Genomic DNA, 15,933 nt, shown 5'->3' with positions numbered 1-15,933 from the left:
ATCCTCAGTATGAAAAAAGGGATGACTGACATCTAAGACACAGAACAGTCTAATCCAGGGCCAGGGCATGAGAACCCAAAAGGTATCCAAAGCCTAGATGGGGCTGAATTAGCAAGTGAGGACCACAGGGCCCCACTCCAAACGGGAAGCCACTATTCACTAACCTCTTCCCAGATCAGTGACAGGTGCCCACATGTGTGGAACAGACCAGCCACTACTGTGGAGTGAATGACAGGACTCACGGGGAAACACAAGAACCGCCACCCCTCCTCCCTTCCCATGAGGTCAGATGAGCCTTCCTCTAAACCAGGAAGCCAGTCTTGCTAGAAGGAAAAGGGAGAGATTATTAACTGAATAGGCTTTAGGAAGACTTAAGGAAAAATCAGTTATAGAAAATAAATAGGCTACATTAACTTGCAGAGTTGTAATAAAAACGAATAATAGATAAGTGACCTATAATATAGAGCCTGACTCCATCTTTTGCTGTTTGCTGAAAAGTTTTAAGTCTTCCTCTGTTTCCCCCTGCCGCATATCTGGGTAAGCTGAGAAGCAAGCCTGGGTGCTCCCCTCTTTGCTGTGCAAATGCCTTCCTGCAAACCCCAGCCCCACTCTAACACATAAAAACCACAAGCTAGTCTTTTTTTCTTGTTCTCTGAAGCCATGTTTTACCAGTTTGGGAGCACAGATCTCCCCAGAAAGCTTCTTTTCAAAACCTCTCAAAGTATGTGTGGTGGCATCAGTTTCAACATACAAACGAAATGTTGAGTAGGGCATCCAGTCTTCTGTAGGATGGCCATACCTGAACTCTTTAGAGAATGTAGTCAAAAATTACAAACAAGTCACAGACGGTGGAATAAGTATGTCTAATTAAACATAAAAAGGTACTCCATTTCACTGATTAGAGAAGTTTCCATAAAAACAGATGCCATTTTCACCTTTTAGATTGTGGAAAAAAAAAACGTAAGATTAATATTGAGAATAAATGAAGATGTAGGGAAACAGTAATTCCTGTATGCTGGTGAAAAATAGCTTAATTGGCAACATCTTATTTAAGAGGTTGGAGGGAGCATGCCCTCTGAATTCCACAGTATCTTCCCTAGAGAACTGCTTGCAACTATGCAAAATGCATGTGCAACAGTGTTTACTGTGGTCTTATTTATAATATCAAGGGATTGGAAAGTAAATGTTTACAAGTAGAAGATTGGTAACAAATTATGCTTTATTGACCCCATGGAATAATATAAATAAGATAAAAGGAATGCATGATGTTTATAAATATGTGGAAAGGTATCTAAGACACTGGAAAGGTATCTAAGACACAATAGGTAGGTGAGCAAGCAAGTTGCAGCATAGAAAAATGTTTGGAAGGAAACAATGAATTAATAACTATTATAGAAAAGGATAAGAGGAAACAGGGAAATTTCCAGGCTTTTTTGTTTTCATTATTTAGCGTGATTATAAATATACATTCATATATTTGTGTAATTAAAACACATTTTTAAAAGAAAAATTTTAAATAATTGTTGGCATCCCAAACCATCTTGAAAAACTAACCCATAAAGCAGTTGTCCATTTGCTATGAAGGGTAGAAGACAATGTCATTAAAATGCAAGTAATTCGACAAAATCGAGAGCGTTTTATTTTTATAACTTTATTTTGAAGTAATTTCAAACTTAAATAAGAGTTTCAAGAATAGTACCAAGAGTCCCACTCTAGTGAGTTTTGTGAATCGTTGCAATTTTTTTTATAGTGAAAGGGTCCAATCCAAGATTTCATGTTATACGCAGTTGTCATGACTCACTCACTGGTCTCCTTAAATCTGGAACATCCATCTTTCCTTGACTTTCAAGACAATTTTAAATACAGGGCAGTCATTTTATAGAATGTCAATTTGATTTTGTCCAATATTTCCTCACGGTTAGAACTGGCTTGTGTGTTTTTGGCAGAATTATTACACAGGTGATGCTGTCTTCTTATTACATGCTGTCAGATGGCACAAGATGTTGATTTGTTCCCTTACTGGTGGTGGTAACTTAGATCACTTGTTTAAAATAGTGTCTAGCAGGTTTCTATAGTTTAAAATTATATATTTTTTCTTTTTGATTAGCAAGTAGTTTTTGTGAAGATACTTTGAGACTACGTATGTATCCTGTTACTTCATTCCATTTTAACCCATGAGTTTTAGCATTCATTGGTTGTTGCCCCTGATTTCTACAGTGGCTGGCAAAAAGTACTTTAAAAGTCCTATCCACATTTATCGGTGGACATTCCATTGTAAGGATGAGCTTTTCCCTTCTCCTATTTAATTAATTAACATCCGTGTGCACTTAATGGGTAGCTCTTTTATTCAATTACTGGTATTACTTTTGATACTCAAATTATCCCTGATTTGACGTGTGTAGGCCCTTTCAAGCTGGCTTCTATGTCCTTTTCTGAAACATTCCCATCATTCTTTGAATATCTTGTTTTCTGGAATAAAAAATATATTCCAGCCTTGAAATCAGCTGTTTCTTGATAATCAAAATCCAAGCACTAAGGTGTGCATTATGTCCTGGGGTGGTGTTCCCAGTCCTCTCAGTGTTCAGAATTAGGATATACATGTGAACAAGACACACAGCTTTACATCCTGGGTATGTGTGTGTGTATGTATGTATATACATAAAATTCCCACTGACAGTTCCAATTCCAATCCAATATTATAGGATTTATTCTCACATTCCATTTTATTTGTACTTCTCCATCAGTGAGAAACCTGGCTCCTGTTCCTCAATATATTTACTTAATTGCTCAAGCCCTCATCTCCTGACCTGCTGGGCTGCCTTCTGCCGTGCTCCGGGGCAGGCCATCAGAGCTGCAGCCGGAGCTCTGACTGCAGGTCAGCCACCTCCCCAACTCTGTCCTCCTCTGGGCTGTCACACTCAACGCTGCTCCTACGCACTCCTCGCATGGGGCTGCCATCAACAGTTTGCTTAGGTTGATGGACTTTTGGACTGAATGAATGGAAAAAAAGGAAAGGAGGAAGGAACCAGGTGGGAAGAAGGAAGGAAGGAAGTCAAATCAGTATTTTCATTACTGAATGCAGACATGTGAAGCCTGAGCCAGGTGTAGTTCAAAGAAGGAAAGGATTCCTTTGAGAAAATTCTGAAGGGAACTCTGAACATTTGGATTTTAAAGGGTCTGTTTTCACATTTGCACTTGTGATCAAAAAACATTTCCTTGCCTAAGGTTGGTTGGTTGGTTGTGTTTTCCATTTTTATATGGACCCAAGACTCAGATGGAAGTTTTGGTGATGGGAAAATTTTCTTGAGAAACTAAGCAGCATTCAGAAGACTGAGCTTAATTGACTAAGGTTGCAGCCTAAAGTACCCAAAGAGGAATTAACTGTGCAGGTGAAAGCCAGAGGAGCAGGTGGGCAGTGTATTTCTGGGGGACTTTTAGAGGTTGTGGGGTCCACAATGAATGTTCATTATAACCACTGGAAAGTGATAGAAGACTATGATGGTTTATCATTTTTTCCTGAATGGGAATAAAGCCTGAGTTTTATTAAAGAGGTCAAGAAGTAAGATATAGATGTTGGTAAGTACATCTTAGCCTCAGATTTTTATTCTACATCCTCACCAAACTTAGTTTTACTTGTAATTCACCAAAGGTCCAACCAGTCAACATCCTCAAAAATTGGGAAAGTCTTCCAGAAAAAACTTACACAACTACTCAGTCTGAAATTTAGGGAACGTTGGGGTGAACTGTTCTACCATTTTGGATTAATAAACTCTGGCAAAATCTGTGAGCTTGGAGAACTTGTGTTTAGTCTTTTCTTTCTGGTTTTTAGTTCAAACAAATGTGCCGTACATTGCTCCCCCACCCATCTCTCTGCCTTTTTAAAACAATTATACTTTGAAAAACCATGTTCAATTACGGAAGTTCAAAGTGTTACAGATGAAAGTCTTACCTCTGTCCATATTTAATCTTGACAAAAATGTTTATAGTGCACGACAACATAAGAGCATCTATGTACAAACATATACAATTTTATTGATATCTCTACAGACTACAAGAATTTTAAGTATAGTCACAATTGCTGAGTGCAACAGAAAAATAGTAATTTGTCATTTTCTGAAAAGATGCAAAAATTCTGAAGATGAAAGAAAGATACATCAATGATGTCATCTGTTTCTTATTTCCTAGAATAAAACATCACATAATTAAGTACTAAAAATTATAGATTATTAGAGATTTTGATTCTGTGTGCACTTGTCCGTGACCACCACCTAGTTTATGTTCTGGCTTTGCAGCTGAGCAGCACAGGCCAATACCAGAGGGGAGCAGTATGAGAGGAGAGACCTCTCATGTATTCTCATAGAGGATTGTTGCCCTGGATACGCAGACTCTCCTTTATGGAAGATGAAAACAGTCTTTCAGGGCACTGGAGGCCAGATAGTGAGTTACAGACACTCTTCTCTCTTTAAACACATGCCTAATAACTAAGAAAATAAATCCAAGTGGCCCTGGGAGCTAAGACAATAATCAAAAAGGAACTGCTGTTCTTCTCTCCTGCTAAGATCAAGTCTAATAAAATATACTATGGCAGAACAGGTACCTAGTACCCATGTCTCCTCCAAATGAAGAATGAGTAATAAAGTTGGGCCTGATTTAATGATTGTTTTAATTTCCACTATCCAACTATTAAGAATTAGTTTTCTACTTAACTTTACACACTTAAATTTCTTATATCCTGGTGTCTTGTGATGTCACATGTATAAGACAATTAAAACCCAGATGTTTGAATTGGAATAATGGCCAAGTCACATGGGAGAAAATCACAACGACAGAATTGTTAAGAGTCAGTGGGGCACTGCCTGGTCAGAAATTTGCACAGATCATTTGTTTTGGGTTGGAACACAATAATTCTCAATCCAGAAGAAAACACTGTCTCTTGCATCTTGCCTTCCAGACCCTTCAGAAGTGGGGCTTGCAAAGCTGTGTTTGTCAGCCTTGGCTGACACTGGAACCACATTGGAGGCTTTCAGAAATACTCCTATTTGGTACCCACTCCAAGAAATTTTGATATAATTGGAATTTGAAAAGCTCCTTAGGTGATTCTTATGTACAACCAAGGTTGAGAATCAGGTTCCTACATAGATACATAAATAAAAGCAGCCATCTGTGCCTCTGGTTTCTCACCAAAACCTCTTCAACTTAACTCTGGCTCCGATGTCCCTCCCCATCCCAACCCTCTTGCACCAAATTGGCACTTTTTACTTTCCAAAGTCAGACCTTATCTTCTGTATTTTGTCCTTTAGGGCTATGTTGTATGCAAATATGTACACGCGCTGCACAACAACCATACTCCCTGGAATGGTGCCATCCAGAATACACAACTTACTGGCAAGTATTTCTGGCACCTGGAGCAGTGTGTATGTGAAAGAGTATGTGGTCAGTAGTGGGGTTAGTGTTACAGAGGACAAAGGTGAGGAAGCTGTGAAGGTTACCAGTTTTCTCCTGATGCAGAGAGCAAGGCCTACTAGAAATGTCTGAGACCTCTTGGCATCGCCTTCTCAGAGAAAGTGGTCAAGTTATAATGTCTTTCCGTAGGGCCAGACTGTAATCACAGATATACTCCTGGATTGTCCTAATGATCCTGAACCAAGGAGAGGATTTTTAGCTTACTCTTCTGGACCAGCTTCATTTTTCCCTTCTGCCAAACATTTTATAACCAGGTATTTCAAAGAGCTCATCTTCATCATCTTCAATTAACCTTGGGCATAATCTCTCTTTCTCAAAGCTTTGTTGATCCCTTGATGCAGATAACAGATAGATGGTACATTTAAAATTGGACACGAGTATTTTTTCTTTTACAATCCCTTAAAATCTTTAAGGAATAGAAACCTGGATTCTGATTTATTAACTTGAGAATCGCTCCAGGGCTATATAAAAGATTTGAAAAATTGTCTCTACAACTAAATTATCAGAAAACATCTTTCTCAGTTCTGTCACTATCGTTCCAAAGTTAGGTGATGACTCCAATGGTGACTGGGGCACTAAGTCTGAGTCTCAAGTGGAGGAAGCAAAGTCAGTACTGCTTTTTAGGGATCAAAATAAAGGATAAATCCATCATCCTTCCCTCCAAACACCAAGGTTAATGGATGACTTCATGGAAGGAATTATTGCTCACATGATTAGAACCAGGAAAACAAACACTTCTAGCTTCTCATTGGTGAATAAATCACAAAGACTCATTTTTTCCTGGAATACTAAGAAGGGCTTATCCCTGGAGGGAGTCCTAGATGGTCAACTTGGAAACTGGTTTGTAAGCCTTCTCTTCTGATGTCACTATAGTAGATATAATGTAATTTTGATGACAACTAAGTCTCAGAGTCACTTTCTCTATCATTGTCCAAGTTACTAGGAGTATTTTTCTTATGTTCCAAGATAGAGGCAAGACATTTAAATAGAAGAGAAGAGGATCCCTGGGTGGCACAGCGGTTTGGCGCCTGCCTTTGGCCCTGGGCGCGATCCTGGAGACCCGGGGTTGAATCCCACATCGGGCTCCCGGTGCCTGGAGCCTGCTTCTCCCTCTGCCTGTGTCTCTGCCTCTCTCTCTCGCTCTCTGTGATGACTATCATAAATAAATAAAATTTAAAAAAATAAATAGTAGAGAAGAGAGATATAAAGAGTTATATGGATCATATGGATTATATGGATCATCTTCGAAAGATGATAATGATAAGATGGTGGTGGTGGTTGTGATGTCGTGTGAGCATGCTAAGGTCAGTGCAGCAGAAAGGAATGTTCAAAGAGAATAATGATATCCACATAAGGTTCTTGTAATTGCTGTCTCTTTGAACTTTAAAAATAATTCTGATACAGTAAAACCTCATCAATTTGTATTCCACTAATCAGGAGTTTGGGAGATGAAATTATCCTTGTATCAAGAACGGGTCTGTAAAAACAATATTGAAAGATATATTTAAACTACTTAAAAGAATTTATTCTTTTCAAGCATTTCAGAAGCACCTGTTTTCTTCCAATTGGTGTGCTGGTTCTAAACATTTGATCTATTCATTAGAGCCAGAGTTTTAAGCACTTCTATGAAATGCTATGTTCTTTTTGGTGTTTTCTCTGTATGCTTTAAAATATTCTGTAATTGTTATTTTTCACTTATTTAAATCTGCTTTCTCCAAAATAGCATTTTATTGCATATGAACCACACATGTAATTTTCAGTATAATAATTTATCTTAAGATACTGTGCACTTATGATATTTAATTTTATGCAAGACATATATTACATATTCACATTTAATCTGTCTCTACATAATGTAGAACAGTGGCTCTCAACTGGGAGCAATTTCAGCAATGGCTGGAGACATTTTTGGTTTTCTTCTGGTGTTGCTACTGGCATCTAGGAAATAGAGGCCAGGGATGTTGCTAAATATCCTGCAGTTTAAAGGACAGTCCCCCATGACAAAGAGTTTTCTATAAATAGTGAACTGTTGAAAAACCCTGATGTAGAACAAATCAAATCAAATCTTATGGAGGGCTTTAGAGTTAGTCATTGAATTTTATGCCACTTTGGACTGAATTTCATTGTTCTTAAAATAATATTTTGCTCCCTTAGTTATTTCATTAAATTATGGAAATGATAAAGTTTTGTTCAGAGAACCGGGTTCTTAAAACCGAGGTACAAATAGTGTACTACAATTTGGCTACTACTGTTTTCTAAATTCTGATCTCAGATTTTTAAAATATTTTTACTGTATAATTTTATATATCAAGTTTGTATTTCCAAGTCTTGTTACTCAGCCTTTTCTCAGGAGTGGTGAGATTCATGGAGAAGGTTTTTTGAGAAATTAGGAGAATTCAAGGACTCTGAGAAATGCTGGTATACATTTTCTGACTCTATCATCTTTGCTCTTCTCAAAATTACTGAGAACATTTAAAGGAAGTGCCACTTCAAAAAAAATAATTTAAAAAAATCTAAAAAACAAAGACTATTTGGGGCTACTAAAATAACCTGGACTTCAGGAAGAATGGTGAATTCATAGGAGACACAAATTCAGGTCTAGTTAGACCTGGAATAATAAAAATTAAATAAGCCAAAACCATTAATTTTTTAAAAAAAAGATTCTTTTTGAATGAACGACATTTACAGGATGAGTCCTAGAACCTGCACATTTTCATTTTCTATGACTTCTGGCTTCCAGGATCATGCTAAATAGTGATAGCAGGTGTTTTTATTTATCTTTTTTGCCTCTAGTAGTTCACTGTTATGTGATAGATAACTTTTATCATGTCAAGGATATTCCATATTTCATTTTTAAAAGAGTTTTTAATAAGGAATACGTTTCAGTATCTACTGACATAATTTGTGGCTTGTATCATTTAGACTAATGAGTGACAAAATTATTGATTTTGTGTCACTAAACTCTCTCTGTATTTCTGTGGTCCATAATGGTGACTAAGGCCAAGATAGCAAAAATACCAGCACGTTTTCTAAAGATTTTCAATAATAAGTATTGAACCAAATGTATTTATTAATGAAAGCCCTTGTTAATGGGAAATGTAATAAATCAGAATCCCTTTCCCAAAACATTAACTGAGGTTTTACCGAATCATACTCAAGAGAATGGCCAGTTTGGTCTGTGAGTGTCAGGCTGCAGGAGCACCTTGGTTGAAGACGCCACTGGGCTGGAACAGTAATATACTGTGTAGTTGGCAGACAAGGATACAAATGAAGCATTAAAAATAGATCACTTTAGAAACAGAAACCAGTGTGTGAACTCAGTTCTCAAAGCTAACTGCACTGTTCCTGTAGTCTAGTTTCCCCAAACTTATTGTCAACTCCCCTGCAGAGCACAAGCCAGGCTGAAAAAATGCTTTGAGGTGACCCAATCCTGCAGTTTATGATTAAAAACAGCCACGTATTCTGAAGGTGACAGAAATGGAAATAACTGTGTTAGGAACGCCTTACTATCCTGGCAATACTTGATTATGACTGATATAACTGTGATGATGTAAAAGATTATGGAGTGACACACATTAATCAGACTCTTGCCATACGAATTCAATAATGTCCTAGGATAATGAAAGTTATAGATGAGAAGAAAACTCTAGTTTTGTTTTCTTTTTCAGTTGGGTGTGTCAAATGTACTTGAAATACACTGATATCTTCTAATGCAGATTTTTTAAATTGTCAGGTGTGGCCCAATTTATAAAAATAGTTTGCCATAAATCTTTTTTTTCTTCTGTCACACATGCTTTTTTTCTTTTCCTCTTAAGATGTTAATTTATCATGCAAAGATTTTTTTTCATTAAGTGCATTAATGCTTTTGTACAGGATTTTTTCAAATCAGGACTCCCCGTAGTTCCTAAATGTAAATCCTTAGCAAATGACATGCCAAGATGATAGCTCCATTCCACGTTGGAAAAAGGCAAATTCAGCCATGTCGGGATTTTAACCAGTGTTCCAGCCTTTGGGTAGTGGAGTGTCTCTAATAAATTTCCCTTATGATAACTTCAGATGGACTGTAATGGAACATTTTGTAGAAGAAACTGGCTTCTAGCAAGTTGAATAGTGATGCTGGGAATAAATTTGGTTTCCCTGAATAATGGTTTCTCAAAGCAGTCACAGCTTCTTTAGAAGTTTAGAATTGGTACCATTTCTTATCCTTATATTTCAACATTAACTGCAAAGAAAAAATAGTCATGATAAAATGTTTTTAAAAATCTTTAAAAGTACTAATCAAAGCAAGCTCATATTGAGCAAATCATGCATATCTAATTAAACCTCAAAATTTATAAAACTTATTTTTGAAATAAAGGGCATATGAAAAGATTTTTTTTAAAATAAGCTGTAAAGACTCAGCTGATTTTTGATGATTGAAGCAAAAAGTAGTATGTGGATTCCAGCTTCTAGTGCCCCTCATGCCTTTGTTGGGGAGGCGTGGGAGGATCATGTAAAGTCCCTAAGCACCTTTTTAGTAACAGATGCATAATATAGACCCAATGTATCAGAACCAATGAATAATTTTCTTTTCAATTATCTCCTACAGTAAAGGAGTATTAACATAGTATTTAAAAACATTTTTCTCCCCAATACTGGGGGAATTATAATACTTATAATGAGATCCAGGTTACCTTGGCTCTCTCACACAGGATTACTTACGGTGGTATCTATGGGCTTTCTTGTGCAGAACCCCAGTGTTTAAAGTAATTACTGTATGAAGATGCCTAGATTAAGCAGTTTACCTCATGTGCATGTTTGGAAAATGCTTCCGCACTGGTCATCATGCCTGCAGTTTTCTCCTCCAGCTCTCCTAGCCTCTGTCCTCTCTCATCAAGTGCGATCCGAGCGCGAGTCAGCTCTCCCATCACCCCTCCGGCAGCACCTTTCATCCCTCCTATACCACCTGGTCCGGGAATGTGCTGTGCAAGGCTGCGAGAGGCTCTTCCTGCTGAAGCTTCCCCAACTAGGGATTCAAGCCATAGCAATTGAAGACATATTGTCAGTAACTCAAATAATTATGAACAAGTTTATCACCAAAGTTCTAACCATAAATTCTATTGTCATGATTCTCATCAAGAGAGAGACATTTGGTCCTATCCTAGGTATGTATTTGGAGATGTTAGCTTTTACCTATGAAAAATGTCTATGAAAGAGTCTGAGACTGTGAGGTGACCATATCGTTATTGCATGTCTTCATGTGTATGTGTGTGGGTTCCGTGCAACATGGCATCATTGCATTTCTTGACTTTGTTGAATTGGGATGTTCACAGGATATGTCATTTCGTATTTAACCCAAATTAGGGTCTATTCCAATATTAGGCCTGTTCATCTGTTTAAATTTCTTTTTTTTAAAAAATATTTTATTTATTATTTATTTATTTAAGTCACAGACAGAGAGAGAGAGAGGCAGAAACACAGGCAGAGAGAGAAGCAGGCTCCATGCACCAGGAGCCCGATGTGGGATTCGATCCCGGGTCTCCAGGATCGCGCCCTGGGCCAAAGGCAGGCGCCAAACCGCTGCGCCACCCAGGGATCCCTATCTGTTTAAATTTCTGCCTGAGTCTTCATTCTTACCATCTCTCTTCATCTTGCTGTCACCCTTTGGAAGGCCCCAGTTGTTACTGTTTTAAGATGTGTGTGTACGGGCAGTGAATTCTACAGGACAGGATATATGCATGGGGGGTGTTAGTATATATGTGTTGAAATTATGTTACTTTATAAAGGAATAAAAATTTTCCTAGCATTTACAAAGTTCAGTTTAATTTTAATGAATTTTGGGGGATTTTTTTAAATAAATTTATTTTTTATTGGTGTTCAATTTGCCAACATACAGAATAACACCCAGTGCTCACCCCATCAAGTGCCCCCCTCAGTGCCCGCCACCCAGCCACCCCCACCCCCCCGCCCTCCTCCCCCTCCACCACCCCTAGTTCGTTTCCCAGAGTTAGGAGTCTTCCATGTTGTCTCTTGGGGGATGTTTTTATTGAGACAGCTATCTTGGTAGAAATTTAGTGAGCATTCTTAAAGATAATGCTAGGAATGGAATCAAAATGTATTTTTTTTAAATGAGCCCTTTTGAGATATAATTCACATTTTATATACATAGCATGTACAATTCAGTGGGGTTTTAGTGTGCTGACAGAGTTGTGCACCTATCACCACTGTTGTATCTTAACACATTTTCATTACTCCAAAAAGAAACTCTGCCCATTGGCAGTCACTCCCCCACCCCTCTTTGCCCCAGGGCTTAGCAACCACAAATTTCTTTTCTGTTTATGGATCTACCTCTCCTGGACATTTCATATAAATGGGATCCTACAATATGTGGCCCTTTTTGTCTTCTTTATTTGACATAGTGTGAAGTCTTCAAGTTTCATCCCTGCTGTAGCATATATCAAACCTCATTTGTGTTTATGCCTGAATAATATTCCATCATATAGAGGCACCTAGATCTTTTGCTTGGTTAAAAGTTCAAGAGAAAAGGAGTTTTGATCTGCAAGACCAAATAGGGCTGAGATATTCTGGGAAATACATTCTTCATTCTGAAAATGTTCCCTCGTATCTTTCTACTCCTTTCCGATTACTCATCAGAGTTTCACTGGAAGAATTTTAAAGTAATTTATTCTGTAGCATTGATAAACCTTGTGTTCTGAATAAAGAATCTGTTTCCCAGTAGTGGTTAAAGGCAAGCAGATTAATAAACATTTTTTTTCCCAGAATTTAGTAATTGAATATCCTCACCCTGCCTTGCAGGTATGATCTACTTGCAAATGATGTATTATTTGTATGAATCACATGTACTGTTCTTGTTAAGCTATTTCCTAATATAAAGTAACCAATTTTATTTATGTTTGGTAAAAAAAAAATAATTTCCATGGTATAGAAGTAAAAAAGTCTAATCTAGAATTTGAGACCACATATTACATTAAGTCACACACACGCACAGAAACATTTTCTATTTTGTGGTACAGTTACATAATCAGTTTACTCACAGAGCTCTTCTCTGTCAAATGTTTGTCCACTTCCACCAAACAGTCCCTTGAGAAAGCCTCTGTTTTGAGCTTCTGGTGTCTCTATGGGAATAAACAAATCTCCTAGCATGTCCTGTATCAAATTCAAACAAAAAAGCATTAGAGTAACTAAAATTAAAGTGATAGAAAAAAGATAACGCTGTAGCATGTTAAAGCACATAATGAAAAAGATTTTCCTGACAATTTTTGCTTTGTTCCCAGTTTGTCTCTGGCATATTTTTCTCCACCTCCTTTCCTTTCCTTCTTAACTGACGTCAGAAAATTTTCATTTTTCTGCCCTATTCTCCTCTTTACAGTTAGAAAACATGAGAAACTAATATACTTACCTTAGGATTAATTTCCACATGACTCTGGATTTAGGATCCTTTTTCAATTCCATAGCCTCTTTCCTGTCCTAACCCTTTCCTGAACCAAGCACAGACTACCCTATAAAGGAGGAAGCCTTTGGTAGTATGTGAAGGACATTTGGATTTATGTTTATATGATGTACAAAGCTAGGAAATAGCTCAAGACAAAGGAGTCAAAATAAGCAGCTACCGCATAGTGAGATACAATTGTTTTTAAATATTTGATATGCTTTAGAATGACTGGAAAAATACCTTGTTAGAAATACAGATGCTTAGGCTTCATTCCACACATACTGAATCAGAATCTACATAGATGTGCTCTGGTTACCTATACTTGTTATGTGCTCTCTAGGTCTTTCAGAAGCAGACCAAAATTTGAGAACCACTAGTGTGGAGGAAGGAACTTCAACCAAGTCAGGAGATCTGTGACCTAATATCAGTTTGTCTATGAACCTGCAACCTGACTTTCTCCATCATCTTCCTCTTCTTTGGAAATGGCAGTGCCCATTCCAATTTCCTTCCTTTCCCCACATTGCTACAGCTAATAACCCTCCAATCCAACTGACTACACTTCATAGCTACAGAATCTGCTAAATGCTCTCCATTCTCACTGCTGGTTGCCTTATTTTAAGCCACTGTTATTTTTGGCCTTAATTGTTAAAAAAAAAAAAGACTCCTAATTGTTCTTCATTCCTCAAAACCATATGCAACCAGAATATTAGTTTTCATATACAAATTTGCTAAACCTTTTTAATAACTTCCTATTACCCTTGGAATAAATGCCGGATTCCTTAGGCACTTACAAGGTATTCTAAGATTTGCTCTGGAATAATTCTCCAGCACTATCCCTCCCCTCTTTTCACTAACTGCACTTTATTGGCAGTTTCTTGAACCCCCAGGATTTTGCCAGGAATATCATTTTCTTTTCCATTCCCAGCCATCCCCCTTTTTTTTTTAAAGATTTATTTATTTATTTATTTATTTATTTATTTATTTATTTATTTATTTATTTATTTATTTATGATAGACATAGAGAGATAGAAAGAGGCAGAGACACAGGAGGAGGGAGAAGCAGGCTCCATCAGGGAGGCCGACGTGGGACTCGATTCCGGGTCTCCAGGATCGCGTGCTAAACCGCGGAGCCACCCAGGGATTCCCCCAGCCATCCCTTCCTATGGACAATTCCTACTCACCCCTTACGACCCTTTTCTTTTACTCTTCCTGCTATTCTGTCAACCCAGAAGCCTGTCTTCAATGTCTCCCCAGTGCTGACACAGCCACACATAGGTGTTCTCCTCCACAGAGTGCTGTGCTTGTCTGTTTACTTAGCTCCCTCCAATACTAGTGGGTAAGGACTAGAATCTTGTCTTATCACTGTATTCTTATAGCCTAGCCAAGTACAAGGTATATGGTAACAATTCAGTAAGTATTCGTTGAATAATGGTAAGAACATTATTATTTATTTTTAAGATACACTATGTTCCAGGCACTGTGCTCAATGTTCTCACCGTGCTCAATGATGAACTTAATTCTCACACCAGTGCTCCGAGACAGAGCGTACAGGTGGGTTAAATAAAATGCCCAAAGTTATACAGATGGGCAAAACACAACTGAAACAGTTCAGAGCTTATGCTCTCAACCTTTGTATTAAAATGAGTGGGTTTTAGTTTTCTTTTTTGTAAAATAAGGGGGTTGAACCAATTAAATCTCTCAAATGCTTTTATATTGATTCTGTTTCAAGGCTCTGCTGACTACCATGGTAAAAGATAAATGCCCAATTCAAACCCACAGGACATGTATTTCTTTTGTATGGCTCATGAGCTCCCTGAATTGTTTACAAAATTCTTGTGTATACATGCATATTCCACACCTTGGACGAAGAGAATTTATAATCTTTTCTTTCTTTCTTTCTTTCTTTCTTTCTTTCTTTCTTTCTTTCTTTCTTTCTTTCTTTCTTTCTTTCTTTCCTTCTTTCTTTTTCTTTCTTTCTTTTTTTTTTTTTTTTGAGAGAGTTTATAATCTTACAGCAGCTTCTCCATAGGCAAAAAACCAAAGAATAAAATGAACAAAAATAAAAAAATCAACCATTAATATGTATGAGCTGTACATTCTCCCTCTTACTTTTTCCTTCTTATTTTTTTCTGTATATACCTAGACCACACTAAACTTGACAGGGTCACAATGATGAACATATATTCAAAACATATCCTAGGGAAGGCATATTTATTGCATGGCCCAGGAATATTTTAGCTTTTAGATATCTCTCTCATTCTCTTTTTACAACCATGTCCAATGTTTATTCATAAATGTGCCTGACCTACCTGTAGATTATCACACATCTCTTGGCTGTATGTTAACCGTTGAATTTCAGTAGGAGAGACGAGATATAATGCCTGGCCTTCATTGGTAAAACAAAATGTCCGTGCTATCCTCATGTCTGTCAGTGGCAAATAATTAACATCCAACATTGGGCGAAGACTAGGTAGGCTGAATGGAAAAAAGCAAATCCACATTTCATATTCAAGTTGTTAGAAGCTTTAATTTCTCTGTGTAAAGTGAGCATATTCTTACATGAAAAGTTATTTTTATACCACTATTTTGTGGTTATTTCTTTTTATTCTCTTGAAGTCTCAGTGGTTAAAACAAAACAAAACAACAACAAAAAACCTAGACTTTCACATAAAATCATATATACACAAAAAATCATGGGCCCAGTCCTTTATCTTAATCCACACAGATACTTGGCAGATATCCTTGAAGATTGGATAAAATGCAGTGGCCAGCAGTTTCAGGATATTTTTTGCAGCATTTCCCAGGTTCCTACAATATGGTTATAGTGTTTGGTTATGGCAGAAACACCACGGCTAGAAAGTGTCTGACTACAGACTTGGGTCTACTGTCTCCTTTTAAGGCAGAACTCCCGAGTCTGAGGAGGTTATGCACTGATGGAGATGTAGAATGGATTCAGCTCACTGTGCCTGGCAATGGATTAGGCTTTGCTCCCCATTCCTCCAACACTCTCTATACACAGGATATGAAACTTACCTATG

General features: G+C 37.5%; 1 protein-coding gene across 6 annotated transcripts in view; it reads right to left on the bottom strand.

Moving 5' to 3' along the window:
* Positions 1-1,635: 1,635 nt before the first annotated feature.
* The window catches only part of STXBP5L (syntaxin binding protein 5 like), a 379,914-nt gene continuing 365,616 nt past the window's right edge, over positions 1,636-15,933 (bottom strand). For all 6 annotated transcript variants that reach the window (XM_038582977.1, XM_038582980.1, XM_038582976.1 and 3 more), the window contains 4 exons: positions 15,205-15,370; positions 12,498-12,609; positions 10,248-10,468; positions 1,636-9,685 (listed from right to left, as the gene is read on the bottom strand). In XM_038582977.1, coding sequence (XP_038438905.1) covers positions 9,644-9,685; positions 10,248-10,468; positions 12,498-12,609; positions 15,205-15,370 — 541 coding nt within the window. In that variant the 3' untranslated portion in view covers positions 1,636-9,643. The remainder of the gene's footprint in view (positions 9,686-10,247; positions 10,469-12,497; positions 12,610-15,204; positions 15,371-15,933) is intronic.

The sequence above is a fragment of the Canis lupus genome, chromosome 33 (assembly GCF_011100685.1).
Source record: "Canis lupus familiaris isolate Mischka breed German Shepherd chromosome 33, alternate assembly UU_Cfam_GSD_1.0, whole genome shotgun sequence".
NCBI classification, from domain to species: domain Eukaryota; kingdom Metazoa; phylum Chordata; class Mammalia; order Carnivora; family Canidae; genus Canis; species Canis lupus.
The sequence above is the reverse complement of the archived record's forward strand: the minus strand, read 5'-3'. Positions and strand labels throughout refer to the sequence as shown.